The sequence below is a fragment of the Apteryx rowi genome, unplaced genomic scaffold (genome assembly GCF_003343035.1).
Source record: "Apteryx rowi isolate R43461 unplaced genomic scaffold, aptRow1 scaffold_0, whole genome shotgun sequence".
In the NCBI taxonomy this organism is placed as follows: domain Eukaryota; kingdom Metazoa; phylum Chordata; class Aves; order Apterygiformes; family Apterygidae; genus Apteryx; species Apteryx rowi.
Window position 1 is genome coordinate 5,719,334 of NW_020447195.1, and position 25,345 is coordinate 5,744,678.

The window sequence follows — 25,345 nt, forward strand, 5'->3', positions numbered from 1 at the left end:
AGCTGAAAAGCTTCTTTGAATGTAGTCAGAATAACCACACAGATACACAAAGTTTTGGTATATCTTTTGTAAAGTTGCAAGGATTTATTTTACTGGTTTGTACAAAGGCTTCTGACAACTGCTCTATGAAAAGAACCAGAAATGTGTATGCATTTTTGCCAACTGTTAATAAATATCTTTTAAATAAGGAAACAAATGTGTTTAGGAGCTGAGAATCATTTTTCCTGGATGTGATTGAAAAGGAATTCAGAGATGGAAATAAATAATTCTTCTTCCGCTTTTGTGACAACTATTTACATWAAAATGTACAAACAGTGAAGCTGATGTCAAGCCTAGCAACAGAAATCCTGTTATTATGTATATAAGAAAAAAAAAACCAAAACAATCCCCACATAATATTTAATATATGAATCCTATACAGCAAGATACTGTGGTCCCAGTTAAAACCGCAATACACCAGTGCAGCGACAACCAACACTGAAACACCCGTGAGAAAAACTAACCCCTGACTACTAAATAGCGGAAGTTTAGGGCCGATGAGTTTAACTTTCTGGGCAGCACCTTCACTTCCTCGAGGCGGTTTACAGGAGCCCTGGTGCGCAGACGCCTGTAACGTCACGAGACCCTTCCCATCCGTGTGATCCGCTCCCTCGCTCTCGATGCATCGAGGGCAGGTCTAACAGGGCTCTTTATCCCGGACGCTCTCGTCTACCGACTCCGGGCAGAGCTGGGTTTTTGGCTGGGACCGCTGTCGTGGCGCTTGGCCCTTGGCAGCTCTTGGGTGGCGGTCTGAGCCCGGGTGAGGTACGAAGGCAGCGGGGCCGCGGAGGCACGGTGCTGCCCCGGCCGGCACCGCGGCGCTCAGGACACCCCGCAAAGCAGGGCCCACGGCACCGGCCACCACGGGCTTCGGCGTCCCCCGCGCCTGGTCCTGCTAGCGGGCAAACGCCCGCTGACCCAAATGACGTTAGGGCTGGACCCTCAGAGATAAGTTTCCAATTTACTTCATAGACAGCAATTTTTTTTTCCCTTTCTTTCTTATTATTTTTAAAGTGAGGCATCTGGTCTGGATTTGMACAGTGACTTAAAGGAAGAAGAACAGTGACTGATTTCCAGAGTCATGCGGTTCCCTTCATTWATCTTCTTGCACGAGTGCCCCTCCGAGGAGGGCCACGGGGCCGGGTTCCCACGGGGCCGGGTTCCCGCGGCGCCCCGCGCGKGCAGGCTGCCGCGGGGAGCGAGCCCGGGGCCCTGTCGTATTCTGGACCTGGCTCTAGGAGGTTTCTGTTTTTGAAGCTTGGAGATTTAGAGCTAGGTATGCTGAAGACCTGATGATTTATTGGACAGAATTTTCTTTTTCTCTCCCCAGGGCAACTTACACCAAAGTTTTGAATTGGTTTGTGATTGGTTACTGCTACTCTATTCTTATCACAAAAACTTTAATTGAGTTTTAATTACATAAATGAGATATTTGTGTAACCTGTGACTTTAAAAGAAAAGGGGGAAAAAAAGCCTTGAGGGGATGTTGTCTTGCTCCTGGTTCCAGCTAGCCGATGTGGCTCTTTAAAAGGTTTTTTTTGTTTTGTTTTCTTTTTTTTAAGAGGTGAAAGTGATAACGCAGCAGGATTTTTATAGAAAATACCGACCCCGGAAACTAAGGTTCTCCATTTTGTGTCTCGCTGAGTCTGTGCGGTGCTGGGTGCTAGGCGCAGCTTACGGGACCTCCTGCGCCCGAGTCTCCATGTTTTCCAAAAAGTGCTGGAACTTGTTCTGTCAGTTACTGAAGTCGATAGATATTTTCCAAACGGGAGCAGGATCTTTYGCTGTCTTTCGCAACTCCAAAAGTGTTTAGGATGCCCCAGCTAAATGTTTGGTTTAATCACCGTTTTCTAACRTTTTGCTGCTTTCCTGTTTTAAGTTCAGAGCAAACGCTTACTGGTGCTTAGAGTAACTTTATTTTTCCTGTTGACAAAAATTATACCCGAAAAAACTTGTTCTTTGGAATTATTTTCTTCCGTTCTTTTGCTTGCAAATTAGAGGTCTTTTTAGACTTATTTGTCCTTTGAACTTGAATCAATCCAGATACAGCTTTTGCTACTGCCGTCTAACACTGGAAGTTGCATGTAATTAGTCTTTGCTTCTGCTTATGAGATTGAAGTARACAGAGGAATGGAAGTAATAATTCTCTAAGAAAATACCTGTTCACTCCAGGTATATTTTGTTCACTTATTTTATTGCAAACAGTGTGTTACAGGAACTACACATGCTTATTAGTCACACCACATTCTCACCTTGGATAGATCATTATTTTTAATTCACAATGAACACTGGCRAGTTTGCAATCTTCAGAAAGACTCATCTGCAGAAGTATGTATCGTAAGAGCCAATTTTTAAGGCAGATTTGGTTTTAAATGGTTTCTCTGGCTTGTTTCAGTTTACAAGCTCATTGTCTATAACAAACTAAAACAAAATGTGTTCAAATGCCACTTAGATCCAGAAACTGTTCCATTGTCTGAACCTTCAGAAGCCGAGTCCTAAAAACTGCTTGGGATTTTTAAGTCCACTGCTGGAGTTCTAACCTTTTTCCCCCTCCCCCACGTAGCCATACAAAAAAACGTTCTTTACAAATAACTTCCCCCCCCCCTTCCCTACAAATCTAATGACAGCCACATGCTCGTACCACCATGTTCCTGTATTTTTTTAAGATAACATTAGAGCTATCATCAAAGTAGAGCACTGAGATGGCATTGAGTTGTGTAGGAGCACAGCAGGGTTTCGGCACAGTCTCTGGGTTTATAAAGTGAACCTAGGGAGGGAAAGTAGAGGCGTGTTAAGATTTACCTTTCCCATCTCCTCCCCCATGTTTTTCTTTCCCGTCTCTCCCAAAGGCTCAGGCCAACATGTTTCGAACACCTGGCTCTGCGCACCAGTGTCTTGAGCTGTCCCCTGTGCGTACTGACGCTCGCGCACACCCAGCTCCCATCTAGCTGGAAATCTTTCCGTGAAGCAGGTTTTCTTTAGAAAATTCCCATTTGTCAAAGCAGTCAGTGTTTTGCAGCAGTGTGCCAGTTACGATAAACTCCGCACGAGGTGCAGGCGAGTCTTTGTGCGAAACCCTGCCCGAGCGCGGAGCTGGGGCTCTGTTTCTGCAGCTGGGCAGCTGGCAGCGCCCGCAACCCCCGCGGGAGCCGGGGGCTCCGGGGCTCCCGCGCTCCCTGCTGCAGGGACTCTGCAGAGAGGGAAAAAAGTAAATAATAAAAAAAAAAGTTTCTCAGGAGAAAAGCATGCAGAAATTTCTTCCTTTGGAAGTGTAGGCATTTCTAGTTTCCCTAATGCTTTTTGCAATATCACTACACATGCACAAGAAAGCACCTGATGCAAAAAAACGTGGAGGAGCCTGAACTGCACGGAGGAAACTGCTCCTTTGCACCCTGCTCTGTTCCACGACATAAATATGCCCACAGCTGGGCTGTGAAACATAGAGTCTCGCTGACCCCTCCTCAGTCTGCCCCAGACCTGCTTTTGGCAACAGCACACGGGTGATCCTTGCAGAGTTTTTTCCAAGCGATGCCAATAGTGGGTCTCACATCCTGCTCTTTCTTTCCTTTGCAATGGGACTGTACCGTTAAAATGTGTATCGTAGGGCCCCTTGAAACTAGAGAGAGCATGTCAACGCTTGCAGCAAAGACACGGTAATTCCTAGCCAACTATTAATTCAGGCCACTTGGCTAGACATGTTTAGCCAGATGCTGCAGGCATCCTAATGAGCTAATGCAGACCTTCCTTTTCTTGTTAGCTTAGAGAACTTTTTTTGCACAAGCTTACTTCTGAGTAGCACCTATCAGAAATAACAAGTTAAATTGCACCTACCAGTGTCTGTACAATGGCATGATTTGTAGCGTTCATGTATGAATTCAACGGGAAAGCACATTCTCCTTCACAGTAGTAGGCAGCGTAGCCCTCTGGAGCGATGATCCAGTCCTTGATTAAATTGAAGATACATTAGATTGTGGAGAAAGATATAAATATTGTACAGTGAAATGAGAACTAGAATGGCATGTAAATCTATCAATTCATATGTCTGCATACAGTTACAGCAACCTGAAAAATAAAAATCTGGTAAGCTGGCCTTTCTAATATTACCCTTTTACACCTCTAAAGCAGCTGCTTTTTCTGRAGGTCCCTATCCTGCTTTGCAAACATGCCCGTAGAGTAGCTGAACCTTAGGGTTTAGTTTTATCAGTCATTCAACAGCGTCCTCCTGGCTGCCCACAAGGATCCCTTCATCCGTTACTGAAAGGCAGGTAACAAGCTTTCAGAAATGAAAATCTCTTTAGCCAGGTCTAAAAGAATGGATAGATGAAAGTGAAGAGCAGTATGTGCACTCAAAACTGCCCAAGGAAATCCAGGTGGCCACAGTTCCTTACCCACCTAAGCGTGTGCTGAGTTTTCGGCCAGTCCTACACTAATATTGCAATTCCCTAACTTTGCAGAACCGCTCGTGAAGCTTGCTGAAGGCAATATGCAATTTTTTTCCCCAGGGATAAAGATCTTGTCTTTGGTATCACTAGCAGCCTGACAAAGGGTTTGCAAAGGTCCCCCCGCTCACGCGGCGGTCACGTACAGCCCTTACCTGCCACCCCAGGTCCCTGAAGCTGACGTAGAGCTCGTGCTTCTTGCAGGCTTGCCGCTGGTCGCTGCTGCTGTTCTCTGCACAGGCGGGAGGGAGGTGCGGTAAGGCCCTTTTCTTTTTTAATGTTTTCGTTGGAAAATAATGGCTGGCTTCAATACATATAAAAACCCCTTCTGGCTGCTTCTGCAAAGCCAAGGAAGGCCTGGGAAGCTCTTTTTTTTTTTTTCCTGGGCTTCCTCTAACCCATGTTGGCAAAACCCACATCTCTGATTATCTTCTACTGTGTAAAAAGAGAACCTGTGAAAGGAGTGATAGGGAAAAGCCCCCTTTCACTATTTTCTACATCCCTAACTCTCCTTGAATCAYATGCGTTATGGGGGATGCTTGCACCTTCAGGCCCAAAAAAGCAATATGTGACACCAAAATAATGTGAAATGTGTTGTCTTGTCCAGTGCAGCTAAATCTAGATCACAGGCTTCCTACAATGGGTGGCAAAGCTCCGTGGAGAAGCCAAAGAATAAAGGACAGGTCTGAAGCACRGATTTGAACAACTATGACTAGCACTGCAGTTTTAAAGTTGCATTCGTGCTTGACATATAGCCTGAGCTGGGGACCTGAGCAGAAGTATTAGAGAATATTTTTTCAACTCTTGCTCTTGGAAACGAAATCAATGTGGCCAGCTCTCCCGCAGCCTCGCAGGCAGCGACGCAGGGCGCTTCACCCGCAGCAGGCTGCCGCGCTGCATCGCGGGTTAAAGGAAGCCGAGGAGGGTGGTTTGCAATGAAGGGAGGTGGTTTGTCAAGGTGCGAAGGCCTGTGGAAGACGTTGGCCGTGCCCAACGCTGACGGATTTTGCAGCCGGGAATGCCGCTGCCATCCGCGGGGTTAGTCCTCCCCCATGGTTGGCAGCGGCAAGGTCACCAAAGGCCCGTTATTTTGAGGTATCTCGGAATTAGGCCGCGTTTCTATTTTAAATGCCTGACAGAGTTTTCTTCCATATTAGGAAGCGCAGCTCCCCCCCCAAAATAGCTGCGGCTGTCCTGAGCAAAGCAGGGATTTTCCTCTTCCGTGAAAACTTTTGAGATTTCTAAAGTTTGGAAAGCAGGGTGGGGGAGGTAAACTTAAAATCACAAACTCTGAAAATCTACAGCATTTTGATTCCGATCAACTGAAATAGTTCATTATATTAAAGCAAGTATCAAATGATCAAAAATAATTATTGTTAGAAGTTATTTCAAGTGGGTAAATGGAGATTACCTGTTCAGATGGCTTATTTGTTTTAACTGAATTAGGAAATTCCTCAGTTTAACACTGTTTCAAAGAAACACCATTTTCCTGACTTTTTAGAATAATCCCTAATCCCAAATAGTTTCAAACCAGCAACAGAGAAATAGCGCTAGACCAAAAAGACAACAAATTGCCCATAGGAGAGACTGTTCCCGTCTGGTCTCCAGAACAGTGGAGATCTGTCCCATCACCTGGAAGTCGTGGCCAGGCAAACCCTACTGACCTGCCATGTTGGAGACCCGGAAAGCTTCCTGGTTCTTTGGCGTTTTCGATCGATTCTGGCTCCGCTGCTTGCCGCCGGTGGAGCGAATGCTGCGGAGATGAACCTCCGTGGCTTTGAAGAAGGCCACCGTGAAGGGCTGCTTGTTCTGCGGGCCGTGCCTCCCGATAAGACCAGCCAGTTTGGGATTGATGCTTTGTCCTTAATAACAAAATGGRTGGATAAGGAGGATTGCAGTAACTTTGCGCCTTCCCCAAGTGTAGTAATGGCAGCAAGAAATCTAGGTTGCGTGCCTGACTGCTGGCACTGATCGACTGCGGGACTGGGCTTAATCGGCGAAGCCGCTCCTGACAAGAGCAGCTCAGCACAGCTAACTTCATTTTATATCTGCGTGTAAAAGTTATATAAAATACTCCTACATAAAATTATTTTACCCTAAATCCGCTTAGCATTAGCTTTTCCTGCATTCTTTAGAGGGGTTTCTTTAAGTTCACCAGCCTATAATTTGAAGTGATCCTATAAAAGGAACCATAAAACTCAGCCCATAGGAACACTAAATTCCCACTGGAAGGTTATTAACTTAAAATAAAAATGCCTTGTATGAAATGTTGACAGAGTTCCAGATATACCGTAGCTGGAAGAAACAAATAGTTCAGCTTTTCAGAAACATTTTGTTTATTGCTATATCTTTCATATTCAGCACTGCTGCATCTGAAAACCTAGCGGCAAATACGTTGACTACCATTCATGCGGCTTTCATGCTGGATTTTTTTTTTTTTTTGGGGGGGGGTGATAAAACATGACTGAGTGGTTTCTCTGTAGAACAAAATCCATTATTTATGAAAGACAAGGTAAATTTAACATTTCTCCCTGCCCTGTACCGCAGGGTGGCTGGGTGCTGTTGTGAAACGGAGGGTGATATCTAGAACTACTCTGTTCTAAGCTACTGAGGYCTGGTGTTAAGTCAAAGTTATGTTAATGGCTTTTGTGCTCCTTTTGCTGAGAGCTGGCATTTGTCAGCCACAAATCAAACAAGCCCAAGAACAGCCGACACGTTCTTAGCAGAGCCCCGAAAGGCCAGCCCAGAGGAGGGAAGCAGGTGAGGGGCTCTACAGCCCAGCAAAAATTTGGCCAAACAGTCTGTGTTTTAAACATTGCGGCTGACCCCACAAAGTGCTCAAGCAAGTGGCTAATGCTAAATATCTAAGTAGTTCCACTTGCGCACGTGCTCTGCCAGATCGAAGCCTTGTTTTCTGAAAACAAGTTCAGCCAAATGAGTTAAACTCTGTGATTACTGTASCTTTGGCTTTTTCCTGCCCCTTCAAAGAAATCTTTCTGCTTCCTGAAGTTGCTTAAATTAACAAGTATATCTAATAGTCTGTTTTTTCCAGTGTAAATTATTTTACCTTTGCCACGTCTCTAGAGAGCAGATCAGCAGCATGCAGAGAGGGGACCCAACTTCACACTGATGTATTTAATGGATTTGCATTAGTGTAGCAATAAGTAGAATTTGACCAACAAATTCCAAATTTAAGAACACGTTCAAGACCAGTATAGTGGAAAAGGGTATGTAGCACTCTGTATGAGAAGTAACACATTTCTTGTTAACAAAAATTGGGAGAAATCCATGGTTTTTCTAACTTTCCTGTACATCCAGACAACAAGGTTAAACATAAAGACATGCACCTAGTCCTCATCAATGATAAACTTCTCCCAGAAGAACTAAAGCTGTGCTCTTGCATCAGAGGGCACAGCTTTGTCTGCTTTTAAGAAGCTGCTTTTTTAATACCATCAAAAATAGAATCTCAAATAATAAACTAAGTAAACCTAAACAGCCAGCTGTCKTTCGTATGCGCTGCTGCAGAGCAAGGCGCTGGGCTGAGAGCTCGCTGGAGGCGAGTGAGTCATTCGACTGTTTCTCTTGCTTGTTGCTTGAGCTTCTCCGACTGTCTGTGAGTAAACAAATACCCTTTGATTCCACCCTAGTTTGCATGCTGATAGACTTATCTGGCATGATTATAAAGCAATACAAAGATCAGTTAATGAATTAACTTCTTTTGTGTCATTTCATCTGGACAGCACTCATGACTTCGTAGTTTTTATACAGCTTGTATTGGCTTCATGGTTAGAGATTTCTACACGTAACGAGCGATGCAAAATATAAAACCAAGAAAACTTGAAGGATTTTTCTAACTCATTATTCATTTTAAAGCTAGTTTTATATCACTGAAWGTTTTGGGTTTTGCCCAAGCATATAGTGTTGCATCAAAGTCCTACTGTGCTTATAGACATATGATTTTCATATGAAGTCCAGGTGTAATAGCAACATTCTTGTTAGCCTAAAGTTGGTCTAAATCCAAAACAAGACATAGGGTGCAAGGAAGGACATGTCCTTGCTGYTCAAAATGAAAAGAGAAATCTGTATGTATGGTGGACAAATGGGAGCGCAAAGGTGTGCTGCTAGGGAACTCTGTTACAGCAGGCAAGCCACTGCACTCACTTTTTAAAGGTTGCAGTTGGCTTTTCTAATTTGYGTGACAGGTTGATTTAAATATTTTGTTAATCTATTTTGAGAAAGCAGCAAATCRCTTTTGACATGATTTCAAACATGTTTATGAACTCCGCTAGATCTTTCAGAAGTGTAAACAGGAACTAGATTCCTAATTTTCGTTGAGTCAAATAACAGATACGAACTYGTTTATCACTGGGGCTGAGAATTTCTGCCCTTGCAAAGCCGTCTCTATAATGGATCTGGCTGTACGTTTTTAAGGGTCCACTTCTGACTGCTCAAGCAGAGCAGGCAGAGTTACTCTAACTGAGTGTGGCTGCAGCTTTCCCTTGCACACAGGACCCTGAAAAGTCTGGACTGAAATCTGTACCRTATTCATAAATCAGCGTTTCAGATAATATCCCTAAAAATGACAAYAGGTCACATACACAAAGCACAGGCTGTGTCCGTGAAGACACGTGTGTGTGCAGCTGAAGGAAGCATGTTTACGATCATAAGTCGGCGTGGGGGAAAGTTAGCCTGAAAATCTGAACCTCCAACATCTTTCGGAGCTCTGGAAGTGAAGGGGGACTTCACCTTCGGGGCAATAACATACTGCCGGCTGCAATGACAGCGTACGTTTTCTTCTGAAAGACTTGGTGTTAATCACGGCTAGAAACAGCACATTACGCTGTTTCACAATTTCCTTACTGCTGGTACTATCACCTTTCCTGTTGTTTTTCCTTTGCGTCCAGGAACACAACACCCTTATTTGAAAAATCCTCTGTAAATCTCTGGTATTCAGTTATTTATATTAATACCATAATTTCATGAGATTCTCTTAGGCTTTGCGCATTTATAATGTTTTGTTTAATACCTATTTTTCCCTCATCAGCTCCCTCCTTGGAGGGTTTTATTACATTCTGTAACACTGATTTACAATATGTGGTATGTACACRGAAAAGGCAAAATATTTCTAGACAGACTGTCAAGCACATAGACTTTGCAGAATTATTGGAAGACAAAAAGCGTTATTTTRTCTCATAATGAATGATGTAGATTTTGTACTGTCACCAATATTGCTGGGCTGTTTGAGCAGATATTTCCTGTGTTTCCTTCATTTTTGAAGATTCAAGCAAACTATGGAAGGTAACCAAAAATAATGTTCCAGCCAAATTAACATGAGCAGTTCCTGTGTTTTTTACTTTAGTACATGGATATTGACTTTGTGCGTCAGTGCGTAAGTGTGAGGTATAGTCAATAAGTAGGTAAGTGTGTAAGCGTGAGGTTTGATAACCTGCCCCAAATTCCAGCTATTAACTATGGGAACTCTAGAAATGCAGCAAGGCTGAAWTATACTTAATAAGGAAGACGTTGGATTTTGAGGGAAGAAGGTTTTGAATACRGAACTTCTGGGCTACTCTGATGGATGTCTGGAGCGGCTTGTGCATGATGTCCAGAAAAGAAACCCTCTGGGAAGCACAACATCTGCTCAAGCTGCGGCCGAGCAAACGTGCATGGGAGCAGGCTGACAGGGACTGCAGGGTGATGTTCCATGAACTTTTCAAGCCACTCTAAAGTGTCAAAGCTTTGATTTTAATGTCCTATTTGATGCCAGAAGCAGAGATGGAGTAGCAAGGCTCAGAATGAGGAGAAAGGTGGGATTTTTTTGTTTTTCTGGCAGTGTTGGCTTTATACTAGCTTTAAAACATCCATGAAACTAGTTTTTGGAAACTACATTTTTAAAAGTTCTTTATCAAGGGAAGATTTGGGGGTTTTGTCAACTGGCTTCCTCCTTAATGATGAGAAAAATGATTGACGTTTTCTGTAAAACCACTGGGTAAGGATTGACAAAGAGCAAGACAGAACAATAATGAGGCTTTATCAGTAGAAGAGTGAGAGAGTGACACTGAAGTATCTATAGTGCTTAGAGTTATTAAGCTTAAACTACCTTTCAGCTATTGCTTTTCTGTGGACTCTGGGCTGGGCCTCGGTTTTCCTATATGTGAACTCAAAATTGAATGAACGTGACGTGGCTGTGGACATGACTTACGTACTTCCAAGTATTTTCTTTAGGAGGCAAACTGGAAACTAAAAACAAGGATAAGTGTTTGAAAACAGGTTAAGCTTGTCTTGGCTGTTAATTTGCCTTACTGTTTTAGCCTTAAGAGTTAAGATTAACTTGTAAATCGGGCTGAATTTGAATCTGTATGCAAAGATGGCATCTGTCACTGGGGTGGGGACTCRAACTTCCAGGGTGACATGCCTGCTCTGTATCTCTGCTGGGTTCCCGCGTTCATTGATCATTCATACAGGGAAGGTTAAAACAACCCCGAGAGCTTCAGCTCTCAGGGCACAGATCTCATATGTGTAAAATCACCCTTTCATGTCAAGGACTCTCCTTAATTTGCCTATTGTGAAACAGCCTTGCACAGTCTTTATGCAAAATGCTGCTTAACTGGCATCGTTCAGAGTTTTGCATAAAAATCAATAGCAAGTTATACCACAGATGTACATCTGGAGAATGAAAGTATGTCTTCAGATAAGTAYATTCTGATTATTTGCAATAGGTTCTAGTTGGGTTTTGTTTAACCTCTCCTGTGTGGCAGCCAGGCAGCTCCAGAGAGGGGGCTTGAGACGCCTTTCACCTCCCAGAGCACRCAGGGGGCTTTGCTTCACTTGCACAAGACTCCAAGTGAGCAGTCGGAATCTTAACTTTATAGATAAAGTAGTATGACTCCTTTGGTAAGGCCTAGTTAGGAAAATTTCCACCCTAATTCTAAATGCACCCATTCGAAGCTGTTGCAGAACCACATCTTCCCACCCGTTTCCGGTTGTCACAGGTTTATATCGCAGGCGTGCTGCAGAACCTGGAGTTCGGGACAGGCCTGACTTTACTAATCATTTCTGCTGCCACAGAGAAAATAAAAATGGTTCTAAGCAGTTTTCTTCAGTTGAAGGGATTTCTGTGCCAAACGACACCAGCCTTTGACATCGCTTTGTCTTTTTATGTGTAGCAATTTTTCTTCCTCTCTTCTTGATGGGAATTGTCTCAGTCAGAAAAAAACAAACTGGTGGTTTCACGGAGCATGACAAGAGATGCATAAAAAGGACTCCACTGCGCCCTTTTCCCCTAAAACACACCCCCCAATTTGGATGCTTGTAATTGCTGAGCAGGAAATGTTATTGCAAAAACAGCTCAGACAGTTGCTTGCACGGCAGCATAAGCACGGGAGAGTGAAAAMGGGCCACTTGGGAGCTTCCAGGATTTCAGATGAAGTCTTCTAACACTATGTGCAAATTAGCCAACAGCATATGCATACCTTGACAACAATGYGTACATAGCTAATACTGACATGACTGAATACCAATCTGTTAAAGCATTTAAGTACATCCTTACCCTGAAATATAGCTACAGATTTACTTTTTCAATCATTATTTGCATCTTTGGCAAAGTCAGGAAAAATATCCTGAAGAAATCCTATTCAAAGAGAATGCACTGAGTGCATTAAGGCTAGTCCTGGTTGGAAACTTCTGCCTGAACCRGACACTCATTGATGGATGCTGTTTTCCGAAACTCACCGTCTATGCTTTCCACGGAGAGCTGCAGGCCGAGGTTGTGCTGTGGATTCACCACCCAGTGATTACTGGTTGCAGTAATATCAAACACGAGCCACCCTTCTTCTGCAGCCCAGATTGTTCGAGAGTCAAGCAGGAACAAATCTGAATCCCTGAAGAAGGAGAAAAAAGAAAAAAAAAAAGGGGGGGAAACACAATCTCAGTTACCTGGATTTTCCATTGGAGTCTCTATGGACAGTCGCCCACATGCTTTAATCAGCACGCTTGGTGTAGGCCCTTTCAGTAACATCCAAATGATGCCGAGGCTGTGTTGGCATACTTTCCTATCTTATCACCTTCATATGAAGTGCTCTTTTTCTCTTTAGAAAAGGCAGAATGGATTGAAGCAGAGTTGAAGCAGCTTTGGGTTACTATGCTATTACAGTTAACCTTAAAGCTGCTGATGCAACTTGAGGGGAAAAAAAAAAAAAAAGCTTGGCAGGCATAGATTTGCAAAATTATTGTTTGCATATGCAAACTCAGTAATTGGGCAGACAATACTGCTCATTATCCTTTCCACACATAATTTCCTGACTTCTATGCATAATTGTAGCACTGGTGCAAGCCAGCTGGAACACTGTTGTGCATATATTAACATGCATAATGGTTTTTTAAATTTGTTCGGCTGAGGTTACAGATAATTGATCGAGACAATAACCCTCTGCACAGTCACAGGTCAGCATTACTTTGGGTGGCAATTTCCTTTCAATTTGTTGCTTAAATTTTTAATAGACCACTGTTGCATTATTCTGGTTCAAAAGCTGAAACCAGAAACTGAGAATGAACAGAAACAGAGAAGATTTCATGCATTTACGAAGAGAAGGGTGAAATCATTTTGGACTTGCAAAACATTTACCGGGAAATTTCTGTAAACAAAAATTTGAGAAAGCACAGACTCTGTAAAGGAAGCAATCTTCTTTTATCAGAAATGAAGAAAGAGATAAAACCTGGATGAAAAATAATAACAAAATTGGATAATGGCACATTTGTCTTTATAAGAAACAGCAAGAACAAAGAAACCCTGTGGAAGTGTCTAGACAAGTTCTGCAAGAACTACTTTTGTGCTTTGAGTGTGCAAACATGATAACTTGTTTAAGTGTAATTTTATCTTTTTGAATGAAGAAATATCCTTGGAAAACCCTTTAATCRTGTCCTCAAAGCTTAAGGGAAGGCCTTATTAATTTTGTCACTATTGATTTGTCAGTGAAAATACATATTTTTAATTTTACTTCCTCAGGGCCCCTTGTTTGCAGAAAATACCAGCTGACAGAGTGCTGCTGGCATAGAGGGTATTGCCTCCCAGACTTTAGTGATTCTTGACACTATGAGATACCAAGAAATCAGACACTTTTGTCCCACACAGCTGACTCAAAACAGAAATGGAGTTTTATTGCAATGTTTTCGCTATGTTGCTTTCCTCCCGACCTTTGTGGGCCAGGGCTTTCCTCCGTGAGCTAATAGATGTCACCACCTCTGGCTCTGCGCTGCTTTACGTGAAATTAAACTTCTGACATTACATCCTGGCCRAGCCAGGAGCCACGGCGCAGGCAAGAGGCTCCGCGCGGGTGTCCCGCCTCGCGCTGGGAGCTCGGTCGGCTCCGCCGGCGGCAGGGGCTGGACGCCTCGTCGAGGAGCCGCAGCCAGCTGCAAATAAAGAGCACGATAACTAGTCCCCGTGCAAACCACCTACGGGAACGTCAGATGCTTGAGCTCCGAATGGGGAACGGATTTACCGGGGCTTCGTCCCCACCCAAAAGCAGTGGCCGTGTTCCCGCAAGGCAGGACGCGGCCCCACGGACACCTCCCTCCCTCCCCCTGTTTACAACACGCTGAACAAAATACATCCCGCAGAGGTCAGGGATGAGGGAGTAGGATGCTCTTGGCCCCTTCCAGTGGCTGAGTCCAAGTTTCCAGAAGTAACAGATTTTTATATTAACATACTGCATCATTTAAGCATGCCCCCGACTGGAACTCATGATTCACACAAGGTTTAGTTCGTAACRACTTGGCTTGCTTGGTTTTTCTTCATTGCAGTTTGCAGGTTGAAGATAATAGCAATAATGTGTTTTTTTTTTTTTTTTAAGCTACTGCCCTACTGCAATATTATTACTCAGAAAAACCAGCCTTTAAGCTTCCCATGCTGACATGATGCAATCAGGGTAACCAGACAACACGATGCATCAAGAACTGGGGTGAGTCAGCCCAGGATATTGTATAATGCGTTTGTTTGCCTGTAGTTACAGCAATGTGCAAACAGTAGGCCTGGAGGGGAAGCCCTAAGTGCCAGAGATGAAAGGGACCCACTGAAGGGAAACGTCCTTCCTACACACGCTCAGACCCAAAAAGGCCTTGTGTCCGATGCTCTCGGGAGGAGTTCACAGCAATAACGGATTAGCGCTTTCCACTGCGCCCCACCGCCGGTGGCCAGGCACGGGAGGCCAGGCTTGACGAGGGCTGCAAGCAGAGCACTCGCGGTTCCTGAGACTGTGGTGCCCGTTCCAACAAAGAGAAACTTCCCGCTCTTTTACAAAGAACAACCTCCCTTTTTAAAAGAAAGGCCCTGCTCCCAAAAGATGTATGGCAAAACAGCATTAAATCACTAGCCAGTAGACAGCAAACCCTTTAGACATCGTTATCGGACAAGTTGTAATAAACAAGGCAAAGAAATGCTATTCTGCTTAGCCTTAAACAAAATGTTTTCTGAGAGCTCCTGTCTGATGAGTTGTTATATGAACTAGGATTAATTATGTCTAACTAATATGACTGTTTTGAGGGCTAGATTTGAATAAAGATCTAAGCACAAAGGGAAAACACTTCCAGTGCACATCAACAGGTTTTATCTGTCCTGCCTGTCCTGGCTATTATACCATGTATTCCTAAAATCTCACCTGCTGGTGCCTTATCTATGAGCTGTGCACATATTTAGAGCAATGTGAACAACAGATCTACAATCAGGAGGCAGAAAAGCAGTTTGGTTCCTTAGCACCGCGTTCAGTTCCTTCATTGGAGAACTTCAGAGCATCTGACAGACTCTACTGAATCTCCTACCAGGCTGAGAGATAGGGAAAAGAACATTATCCTCATTTTACAGAAARTTAAGTTGGGACATGGAAATGTTAATGTCTAGATTAGAGTTACATAAATGATGAAATCTAGATCCAGACCACAAGTATGTTTTGTTGAGACCACATCAAAATGGCTCAGTGTTCAAAGTACTTGGATCAGTGGGAGCGTCAAAGCTCTTAGCAATGATAAAACTCAGGGCCTTCAGCTCAGCTTTCACAAGCGTCTGGCTGTCGATGCAGACCTAATCTGAGGACAGGAGGTCGGCACTTCTCAAACATTGATCGCTTCAGCGGCCACTGATGCTGRACACCAGGAAGGAGAGGCACCTCCCACTAGAAAGCACTCCCGAAAATGTGTCTGAAGTTCATATAATTGCTATGTGGTCTACAAAATTTCCATAGTAAACTCRGTGTTTTCTGGACTCCAGGTCAAACAACAAGTATCACAAAGTGAGGGCGGCTGGATGAGGAGGTTGCGTGAGTGATCGTCTGTGTGGAAAGTGGCTAGAGCTCTGGAGATGCAACTCCAGAGGGGCTGTGCGCGACCAGGGGCGCTGCACGAGTGGAGAAAGAAAGGGAATCACAGGTGATTAGTGGACGAGGAAAGGAGAGGGCTGGAAAGAGTGAGGTTTGTGGAGATATAAAGGGAGACAAAATATAGGAAAGGCAAGTAAAAACGCCCTGAAGGGAAAGAGAGTGGGCAAGGGAGCTGTGATTAGAGGCAAAGATGAGAAAGTGAAGAGTGATGATAAAAGTATGACAAAAGCAATGGATGTAAGAAAAGAGACATGTAAAGGTTAGAAATCCTGTTTTGTTCACGTTTGGGTATGTCCCTTTGAAGTGTTCCTGCCGAATCCACGTTCCTGTACTCTGCCAAGAAACTCGGGCAGTTCAGTGAGCTGTTTTCAAAGGCAGCCAGCTTGGCAGGTGGTTCTCCTGGGTGTCCATAAACAAGTGCCGTTTCCTGGACACCCATCACAGACAGTGTTGCAACCCCAGTAATTCTAAGATAAGAGACAAGATTAGCAATCATGAAAATAGTAGGTATGGGCTCTTTACCTTTTTCTGTGGTTTTGGGGTTTGTTTTTTTTTTTTTTTTTGGCCTTCAGGATGCACCTTGCTCATATCTTTCTGGTTTATCTCATCAGCCATAAATGCTAAAAGCATATCTAAAAATTAAAAGCACAGTATCTCACCTATTCTCCTGACTTAATGAATTGGTGCATGAAGAAGAGCATAGACTAGCAAGAGAGACTTGGTGCAAAAATGAGAGTTGGCAATCCAGTGGCAGCAGGACAGAACAGCAGATGAAGCTCTACAACTCTAAACTGTAATGCTATAAAGTTTATACTGATTTAAGGTCGCCCTTTACCAAAAAGCGCCTGCTTTTACTTGCTTTCTTCACTCCCCTTCCTCATCCCCCTCTTCAGCTCTGTTCACTTCAAGCTGCTGGTTGACGAGTGGTAGTAAACACTAATGAGCACTTCCAAGCAGAATAAAAATGAATGGGAAGGGCGATAGGCAGCAGGCGAGAAGGTGAATCGCTCAGCAACTTTAATTACTTTGCAAGATGAGCGGCTTTCTGTAATGCACTGACTTTCCGTGTTGCTAGCACRCTTGGCGCCCTGATGACTTACCCAAGGCAGGTGCGGACGGGCACGGCCACCCACGGTACGTGTTGGGGGCATTTGCGCAGCCCAAAGAGCATGCTGCGTCTCTCCGAGTACTGCAGCACAGCACGGGTCTCATCTCTATCTGAGAGTTTGAGGAATTATGGATATAGTGGTATTTTAAACATTWACTATATTGTGATACCTTGCAACAGAATTTGAATTGCTTTGCAAATATGGGACAACCCTCCCACTTCCGTAGAAAAGCGGGAAACACTTAGGGCACAGATATATTAAATGTCTTATTGACTCAGCATGTAAACCACAGCCATGACATCAGGAGCATTATCCCGTCCTCTTGCCTGGTACTCTAACCCTCGAGGAGCTGCCTGGGTCACAGGCACGGTGCAAGGTGACAAATTTAATAACAGGCGGCTCAAGGCCTTGGGCTGGGGGGAAGGTGAGGGACAGACTAGCAATTCACGTCCAGGTGAGAGCACGTGAGGGAGAAGGCAGAAAGGACATCCTTGGAGGGGCAGAAGAGATCTGGGGTTGGAAGACATCTGTTTGGATTTAAAAAAAAAGAAAAAAAAAGCAGTATCCAGACTCGTTTGCTTGGTGTCATTGCTTAAAGTCAGCTGCAGCTGTCCAAAGACAAGCTTAGGAAAATATTTTTCAGACTTTCCTACTTTGAGAGGGCCCCAGGATCTCCGTGGGCCTCTCCCTGGCGCGTTTGCAACACCCTCTGTACACAGCCCTGCGGCAGCCCTCCTCCCGTACCTCCCCTGCCCCGCGCGCCTCAGCATACCCTGCCGTCCTTCCCCTCCCTCCCCRCCGATAAAAATCCTTCCCGAGCTCCTGGGAGGAGGTGCTGCCAGCCACACCGAGCATGGGGTTTCCTCCAGGTGAAGGGATGGCAACGGCAAGGAATAYGGTTTGCTGGAGGTGGTTTCCTAGGACTGTTCTGAAAACTGGCTGTGACTGTAGTGAAACAGATCTGGGTAAATTCTGCTGGACCTTGGGAGAAGCTAAATTGACTTTAAAATTTCAGCAGATTCTTATTCTGTCTTGTCCATCCCTAGTAGTCATGGTCCCTTTTCTATGCAGTGTTTGAGAAGGATAAGATCTAGGTATCAAAGACTGATTAAATGGAGAGTTTGCTATAGAGAGGTGCAAAGTGAAGCTTCTTATGAAAGCAGTGCTGAGAGAAAGGAGATTTTGTATGCACCTCTAACACTTTGTATGCAGTGTTTCTGCTCAGTAGTAAATCACTGTTCATCAGCGCATCACTTAGCTGAACAAGAGCCCACTGGGGCAGGCAAAATGCCTCCTGCAGCAGCCACTCGAGTGCCTGGGCAGAGCTGTGCCTTGTGAAGTGAGCTGCAGGTTTCTTATAGGTTTTTCAGGCTCTGGTGGCTTTTAGGAACAGTCTGAAAGAGATAACTAAATGCAGGGCCGGTGTTGGAGGGGTAAGCGGTTTTCAGGCAGAAGTTCCCTTGCCGCTATGCCCCAGAGCGTATCAGAATGACAGTCACCAACCTTTGTGCGGACAAGCCACACAAAAAAATCAAAACTGATGTAGTACCTTTCTGGATGCTGTTGGAGTACTTGCAGATATAGGCAGGGTTCTGGGGCACAGTACTAAAACAAACACCTTTCTTTGCTATCCCATCCCTAGAATAATCACACTGGTACTTTAAAAAGCACAAAAAGAGATGAGGCCCGCTTGCTTAGCCTGTTGGGCGAGCCTAAGCCGTTCTTAGTTACTGGGATTACGTTTCAACGCACAACACGGAGACAGGCTCCAACGAACGGTGGAAAGGGGTCTGGGGAGGGTCAGGCTTGATAGGGGTGCAGAGCTGCCGCAGCTTGAGACACAAAGTAAAGCGTTCCAGCTGCACGTCAAAGCCAGGCATGCATGGGGCAAGGTCTGGCTTTTCTGCAGGGCTGGTAACATGAGCATTCACATCACTCGCTGCCTTTGAAGCCTGCGAAATCCATAATGGCCACAAAGTGAACGTGTAGCGACTACATTTCAATTACCAAAGGCTGGTCAAGTACCTGCCTTTATTTTCTCCAGTAACAAAACTCCCATCGACTTCAAAGGCATCGGGATTTACTCCACGCTGCAAATGCTGTGTCCACTGAATCAGTGATGAAACCCAGGGAGGAGGTATTTTAGCTTCTGAAGGCGCGGGCAGAGGCAGGATTGAGCTCTGATGTTGAGGAGAGCTCTACAGCCTGGATTTGCTCTGCAGCTTYGTGTTAATAAACTAAGGTTGATGCCCCAGCTGGTAATCTGTCCCAGAACTCCACGGGTGCTTTCTGAAAATACCCTAGTATGAATTTCAATAAGAGTTAGGTGTCCAGCCTGCTTAGCTGCTGTTAGAAATCCCACAAAGCACCTGCGTGTCTTTTTAGCCACCTAAATCCCTTTGAAATTCTTGCTTTGACCAGGACAGAGGCTTGTACAACATCAGGCTGCCTGGTGGCAACCTTCAGTTCCAGCTAGCAGGGTTTTGACCACAAACAGGGACTCATGGTCAGGCTGCTCGGGATGTTTCTCAACCCACTCGCTGGCTTTACAAAACTCTTTCCCAAGTTCTTGGGTAAGTGAACTATGAAGGCCAAATGGAAGCTGGACATGCGTCACTGGACTTTAAATTATGCACACGAAAGCTTTGAAACATGTTATATTATTCAAAACATCAACTGTTTTCATAGTGTTTATGATATTAGGAACATTTTTGTTCATGAATGTACTTGTTTGCTTAAAGTGAATAACCGATATTTTGTGACTAAAGAATGCTGTACGTGCCTTTTTATAAAGGAAATGCTGCCAGTTTGGAAAGCCTGCCTTGCAGTGAATTCATAGATTTGGAAAGGTCAGAAAGAATATTTGTTCATTTAGTCTGATTTCTTACATACCACAAGCTATTGTTACACCTGTATTAAGATCAATATCTTCAGTTCCACAGAAATATAATTTCTATTAGTCAAAGTCCAGAATGGCATCCAGTCTGACGCCACGAGTGTGGTATTCATCATTTTCACTAGCACGATTGCTTTATGGCTGTTACTGGGCAGGCAGATAAATGAGAGCTTCCCTAGTATGTCCAAATGTCAATATTATTGAGGGGCAGGATTTCAGAAAGGGCTGTCTGTTGTGGGCGCAGCTGTTTGTCTGGAAAGACCTCTGTCTGTATTTTTCACCCACAATAAATTGCAGACACAGATGTTGCTGTTTAGTATCTGCCAACCTGTCTGAACTTGTAAAGCAAGTAATTAATTGCTGAACTACCAGCACTTGCCGTTTATTTGAACTGAGGGCACAGCATCGCACCTGCAGAACAGAGAGGCTCAGCTGAGGTTTAGCTGAAAACCAAGCCCTCAGCATATCCAATGGCCTTTTCATCCTCAAAGGAAAAATCTCCACCCAGCCTTAACTTGGGTGAATCCTATGCTGCTGTTGTGGCCCTAGAGGGTGTTTTGATCTCTGCTGCATTTCGCCCTGTTACAAAGGAGACCAGATGCTACGGCTGCATCTGGAGAGCCTGGGAGCACGTTTCAGTGCGTCGGGGTGCCTAACCAAGGGGTGCTCTTGGAGGGGGGAGCACAGGCCTGGAGAATATCTGCAGTCTCAGATACCAAAAGGGTCTTCTCCTAGGCAACGGCAGCAAGCTCACGGGAGATCACGCTACTGTTGGGTCGTCCTAAGAGAGCAGGGAGAGGGAAAACCCACTTTTTATCGTTGGCCATTTTACCTGCTATGCTCGAGGGAGAGGGATCTACAAAGTAAAATGTGAGCAAAGGTTTTCTTAACTGTGTGTGGCAGGGAGGGTTTGACTTTGTTTTGTTCTTGTTGCTAACAACGTCAGACGGGTCTAACTTTCCAGCCTGCTCAGGATGAGACAAACAGCCAAGGAAGCATCAAAGTGAATGGGTGTTTTTTGATCAACGTCGGAGAGAGTTTGTTTTCTTTCTCCACTTGCCCAATGACACACTAACTTGGATGACTGGTCTGTGACAGAGCTGGATGGAAAATGTTAGTGGAATAATGCAGAAAAAGAGCAAATATTTTTACAAATGGTAGTGACAATATTTTTACCTTGGGTCAATCCAAATCAACAGGAAATTTTTTTCAGCACAAACAGTTCAAAACTCACCGTTGCCAGAACGTATGCAAGGGGCGAATATGCATGAACATGGTTATGAAAAGGTGTTCCTGGGATGAATGTGCAGTAAAATTGCATCTAATCTGTTAGCTGGAACATAATTAGCAAGATTCCTCTCCTATCCAGTGGTTCATGCATATGCTTGCCCTTTGCACAGTTTTTTCTTTTAAGGGAGAGCTGTGAAGGAGACAGCTTGCAGGAACACTTGCTGGTCCAGGCACTTGTGTACACACAACCATCCCCAGTGGCTAGCTTGCAGCCCTCTCTGAAGACGGCTTTAAAAAACCCGTGGACTCTTAGAATTAAGGCAATAAATGCCAYCCTAATTCTGTCAGCAAATTTCCTAGTAGGCACCTCACTAATCAGGATCTGAAGGAAAACTTCCCCAGCATCAATTGAAGGAAGGACATTTACTCCGGAAACGTGTTTCCCGGCTTGTCTCTGGCAGCTCCCCAGCGCGCTGGCAAAGCCTCTTCCTCTGCCAACTCATCTTTTGCTTCTTCTCTACCAGGAGTGAAAAGTCATCCCCGAGGGCTTGTAGCTATAGAGGTTCCTCAAGACGCACAACGCAGGGAGGCTTCTGCCTCTGTAAGGGCCTAAGATGGAATAAACTTAAATGCTTGTGATCAGCAGGATGTCCCTTGGGTCACACACACACACAGACGGCTTGTTGCCTTCTCCATTAAGAAAGCCTAGTAAAATATATACAGTTTGAATTATCTTTGTTTGATAAGATAGATTAATATTAACATAGACCCAAAACCATGTAAATCATAGTGTCATTAGAAATGTCATGAGAACCATGAGTTTTGACAAATAAAATTGAAATTTCAGATGGGGAAGAAAGCACATGAGTGTGTGAATAATTTTACCATATAGCAAAGCTGGTTGAAATTCTCACCATTTAAAAATGTTGATAAGGTTTCCTATCATATTTCTAATAGATGATGAATTGCAAAAAATTGATTTTTTTTGCATTTTTGTTAGCTTTTATAAAAATAGAAAGCCAGAATCCTGATTACACTATTTTTCCTTATCCTTTTGGAATTTTCCCTTTGCAATTTCTAGTGTTTCTCTTTACCTAAACTGAAATTTGGGCTGTAGCATTATTACTACATATTTAGTGGTTCTAGAGAATAACTTCTGACTAGGCTGTGATTATAAAATACTTTCCATGTAAATAAATGCAGTCTCATTTTTGGTAGGACTTATATTTAAAAGAAATATGTGCAAACTCAACTAAGTGCCTTTGATAAACAGTTTGGGATTGCTGATTAATTGGAACTAAAAACAGATGAGAAAATTAAACATATGTTCTTATTCAGGCTCCCTGGAGGATTTGTCAGGGAGCTTGGCATACATTAATAATTGCTTGTAATGGATTTAATAGCTCATCTTGTAGTTTTGCACACACAAAACAATCAGTCAATATAAAGAGCATGGTGTCATCTGTCTTTGTTAATTAGGGATCTCAAATGCCTTTCATAATAAAGGCTAGTAATTAAGATACAATTAGAAAGGAAGCGCTCAGATGTGGTTTTGCCACCTCAGGGTCCATAAGCAGCAGGAAGAAGAGGGTAGGTCTTTCCRAAATCATGAGATACTTTGAGTCTATGATCGTTTTCGGCACTAGACACATGTTCGGACGCACAATGTTTGCTCCCGGCTGCTCTGGGGGGAGGGTGCTTGGGCCAGCTGATGGTCGACCCCCTATACTTAAGTGGTGGCTACATGAACGTTTATTGAGACTCCGTCGTATAACCCCGGACACCTAAAGCCAATTCTTAAGACGCTTCTGCTGACACTCTGGCACCAGCATTTCCAAGCATATCGGACATAACTCTTTGAAGGGACGTGCTCTGCTTTTGGTTTCGTCCGCACGTCCCTGTCGATCACTCACCTTCCTGGGTGCTCCTGGAGTACCTGGTAGACGCTAATCTGGAACGTCTCGTTATCAAAGCGCTCGCGGATGTAATCCTTATATATCCTGAACTCGGCAGCCGTCACCGCTTCCCCCTCCGGGATTCTGGAGAGATCAAACCTGAACTCGCGGTAGTGGCAGCGCTGATGGTGAAACTCGCGGTCATGCTCCACTGGAACAGAAAAGCAGCCCGTTAGCCACCTGCGCCGTCCGCTCTCCCCAGCCATCAAACGCGCTGCGAGTCGCCACAGCACAGCAGGGCAGGAATATCTGATTGCACTATCTCACTCTGCTGTTCGGTTCGTTAAGGCACCTACGAAATATGTGACTCTATAGGGGTTATTATAAGTATATACGTGTTTACCAGACTCTCTTTGAAACGGTTTTACAAGTGGCTGGTATAGGGTGTGGATGACCGTTGTCTTTTAATGATTTTGGCAGCTTCGTACTCAACAACTGACTCTGGAYGCTTGCCACCGATAGCGGCCAAGCTGCTGCATGAAGGATCTCAAAGAAACAGATGGGGCTTTTCAGGAGTGCTGGTTCTCGGCCTAACTCTGCTTATGAAAATTAAACACACACATACACGCGCGCAAATTCCAGTCCTTGAGCCTCTTTCCATGCCGGTGACCCACACCCTGAGCCAGCGGGAAGCAGAGTGCTGCTCCGCAGGGCTGAAGCTTTTGTCTGAAAGCATCTCTGGCGATCAGAGCTACAAAGCAAATGTTCAAAGCGAGCAAATTCTTCAGCCCACCAACAGCCCCTAACAGTGACTTTGCAACAACAAGAGCTGCTAGATTCCTCCCCGTACGTGTCGGGGCGGCCCGTTACGCCAGCGAGTGATAATTCTGCCCGTCATGCTGATATACAACTGGTTGTCTTGGGCAACGCTGCTTGTGGATAGCGAAGCAGGTGGTTAGTGCTGTGAGGAAACAAAGATTTGCAGACTGTCCTCCAACCAGCTTCCTCAACCCCGCCGGCAAAGGGGAGGAGAAGCGTCAGCGCCCCATCCAGCGCACATAAAAGCGAAGCACACTCCTTTGAAGAAATTCCAAATTAAACAGGCAAGTCAGACAAAGGAGAACGGGGAAACAGAGGTACGAGGGGATGCGCCGCCTCGCCCGAGGGCACGCAGCACGGCGTTCTGAGAGCTGAGGTTTGAACCAGGGGCTTCCCCAGTGTCCCAGTGCCGTCGTCTGTCCACTTGACCTCCCTGCAGCTCGAGTGCACGATTCAAGTAGTTAGCTCTGAGGTTTTCTTGGCAAAGAACGTGTGTCTTTCTACAGGCCTGATTCTCTTCTGGCAGCAGTAAATCCATTGTGTAAATCCATTGACTTAAATGGAATTACTCCTGAAAAAGCAGAGTTTTGAGCCTGAGTCTGTGACGTGCGATTTAAATTTAGTGCTGCACCGCACTAATGTGCATTAGCATCAGTGATTAAGCACACGCAAGGCACTCCCTCGTGGCGGGGAAGGAGTGCGGAGAGCCTCCTGGAAGCCCTGAACGTCCAAACGCGCGCCCAGAGCAGGTTCGGTACTGTTTTACTGGCCGAGATTCAGCAGCTGGCTACAGACTCTCCCTCATCTCGCATGTTATTTCTGCTGGGAGCGCAGGGCTCTCCGTTGGCCACTGTATGATAGCTGCTCAGGGAAATAAATACTTCAAAGTTCTTGCTGGTAGCTGGGATTCATCTTGGGGGAGTGTTTTAGGCATAAAACCCCTAAGCTCTCCAAGATAGAGGCGATTAAGTTCAGCAAATGCTTTTATAGGTTGGGCAGTCCTAGCGAGCACTGGATGAACAATGCTATTGTTCCACTCCTAGCTCTAACCTCTAGTCCAGCCTTAGGAAGATCACTTAGTCCCGCATACCCTGACGTGGGGCATACTGTGAATATTTGTCAGTGTTTGGAAAACACTTGGCAGGCTAAAACTGCCCTGTAAGTGTTAGCAATGCTATTAAATGTGCCTCAACCTCTTTCTTCCCAAATATTCCCAGCAGAGTAAGATACAGAGTATGATTTCAGTCTCAGAGGAATTTGTTCATGCCTAAATTATAGAGAGGAGTAAAAAATATTTTAGTACGGAGCAGCTCCTTTAACCACAACTATAGAAGAACGAACATGTTGGGTGTTTTTAATTATATTACGGATAACATCACCAGCACGGTGTATTTCAGAGAGCTCTAACAGTAGGACGTACAAATCTGATTTGCTTCCAAAAACATGGGGTGGCTAAGTTTTCAAAGAAAGGCGGGTGCACCTTCTCAGTGTACACATGTGACGGCAACTCTGCTGGCCCACACCAGTCTCTAGCTGTGCTTTGTACGYG

General features: G+C 44.6%; 1 protein-coding gene across 1 annotated transcript in view; it reads right to left on the bottom strand.

Annotated features, from left to right (window-relative positions):
• Positions 1-2,216: 2,216 nt before the first annotated feature.
• The window catches only part of BMP7 (bone morphogenetic protein 7), a gene marked incomplete at its 5' end in the record, with an annotated part of 45,916 nt that continues 22,787 nt past the window's right edge, over positions 2,217-25,345 (bottom strand). Inside the window, 6 exons of the mRNA XM_026055960.1 lie at positions 2,217-2,806; positions 3,871-3,981; positions 4,634-4,710; positions 6,143-6,340; positions 12,210-12,358; positions 22,996-23,188. Of these exons, the coding sequence (XP_025911745.1) occupies positions 2,657-2,806; positions 3,871-3,981; positions 4,634-4,710; positions 6,143-6,340; positions 12,210-12,358; positions 22,996-23,188 (878 nt within the window). The remainder of the gene's footprint in view (positions 2,807-3,870; positions 3,982-4,633; positions 4,711-6,142; positions 6,341-12,209; positions 12,359-22,995; positions 23,189-25,345) is intronic.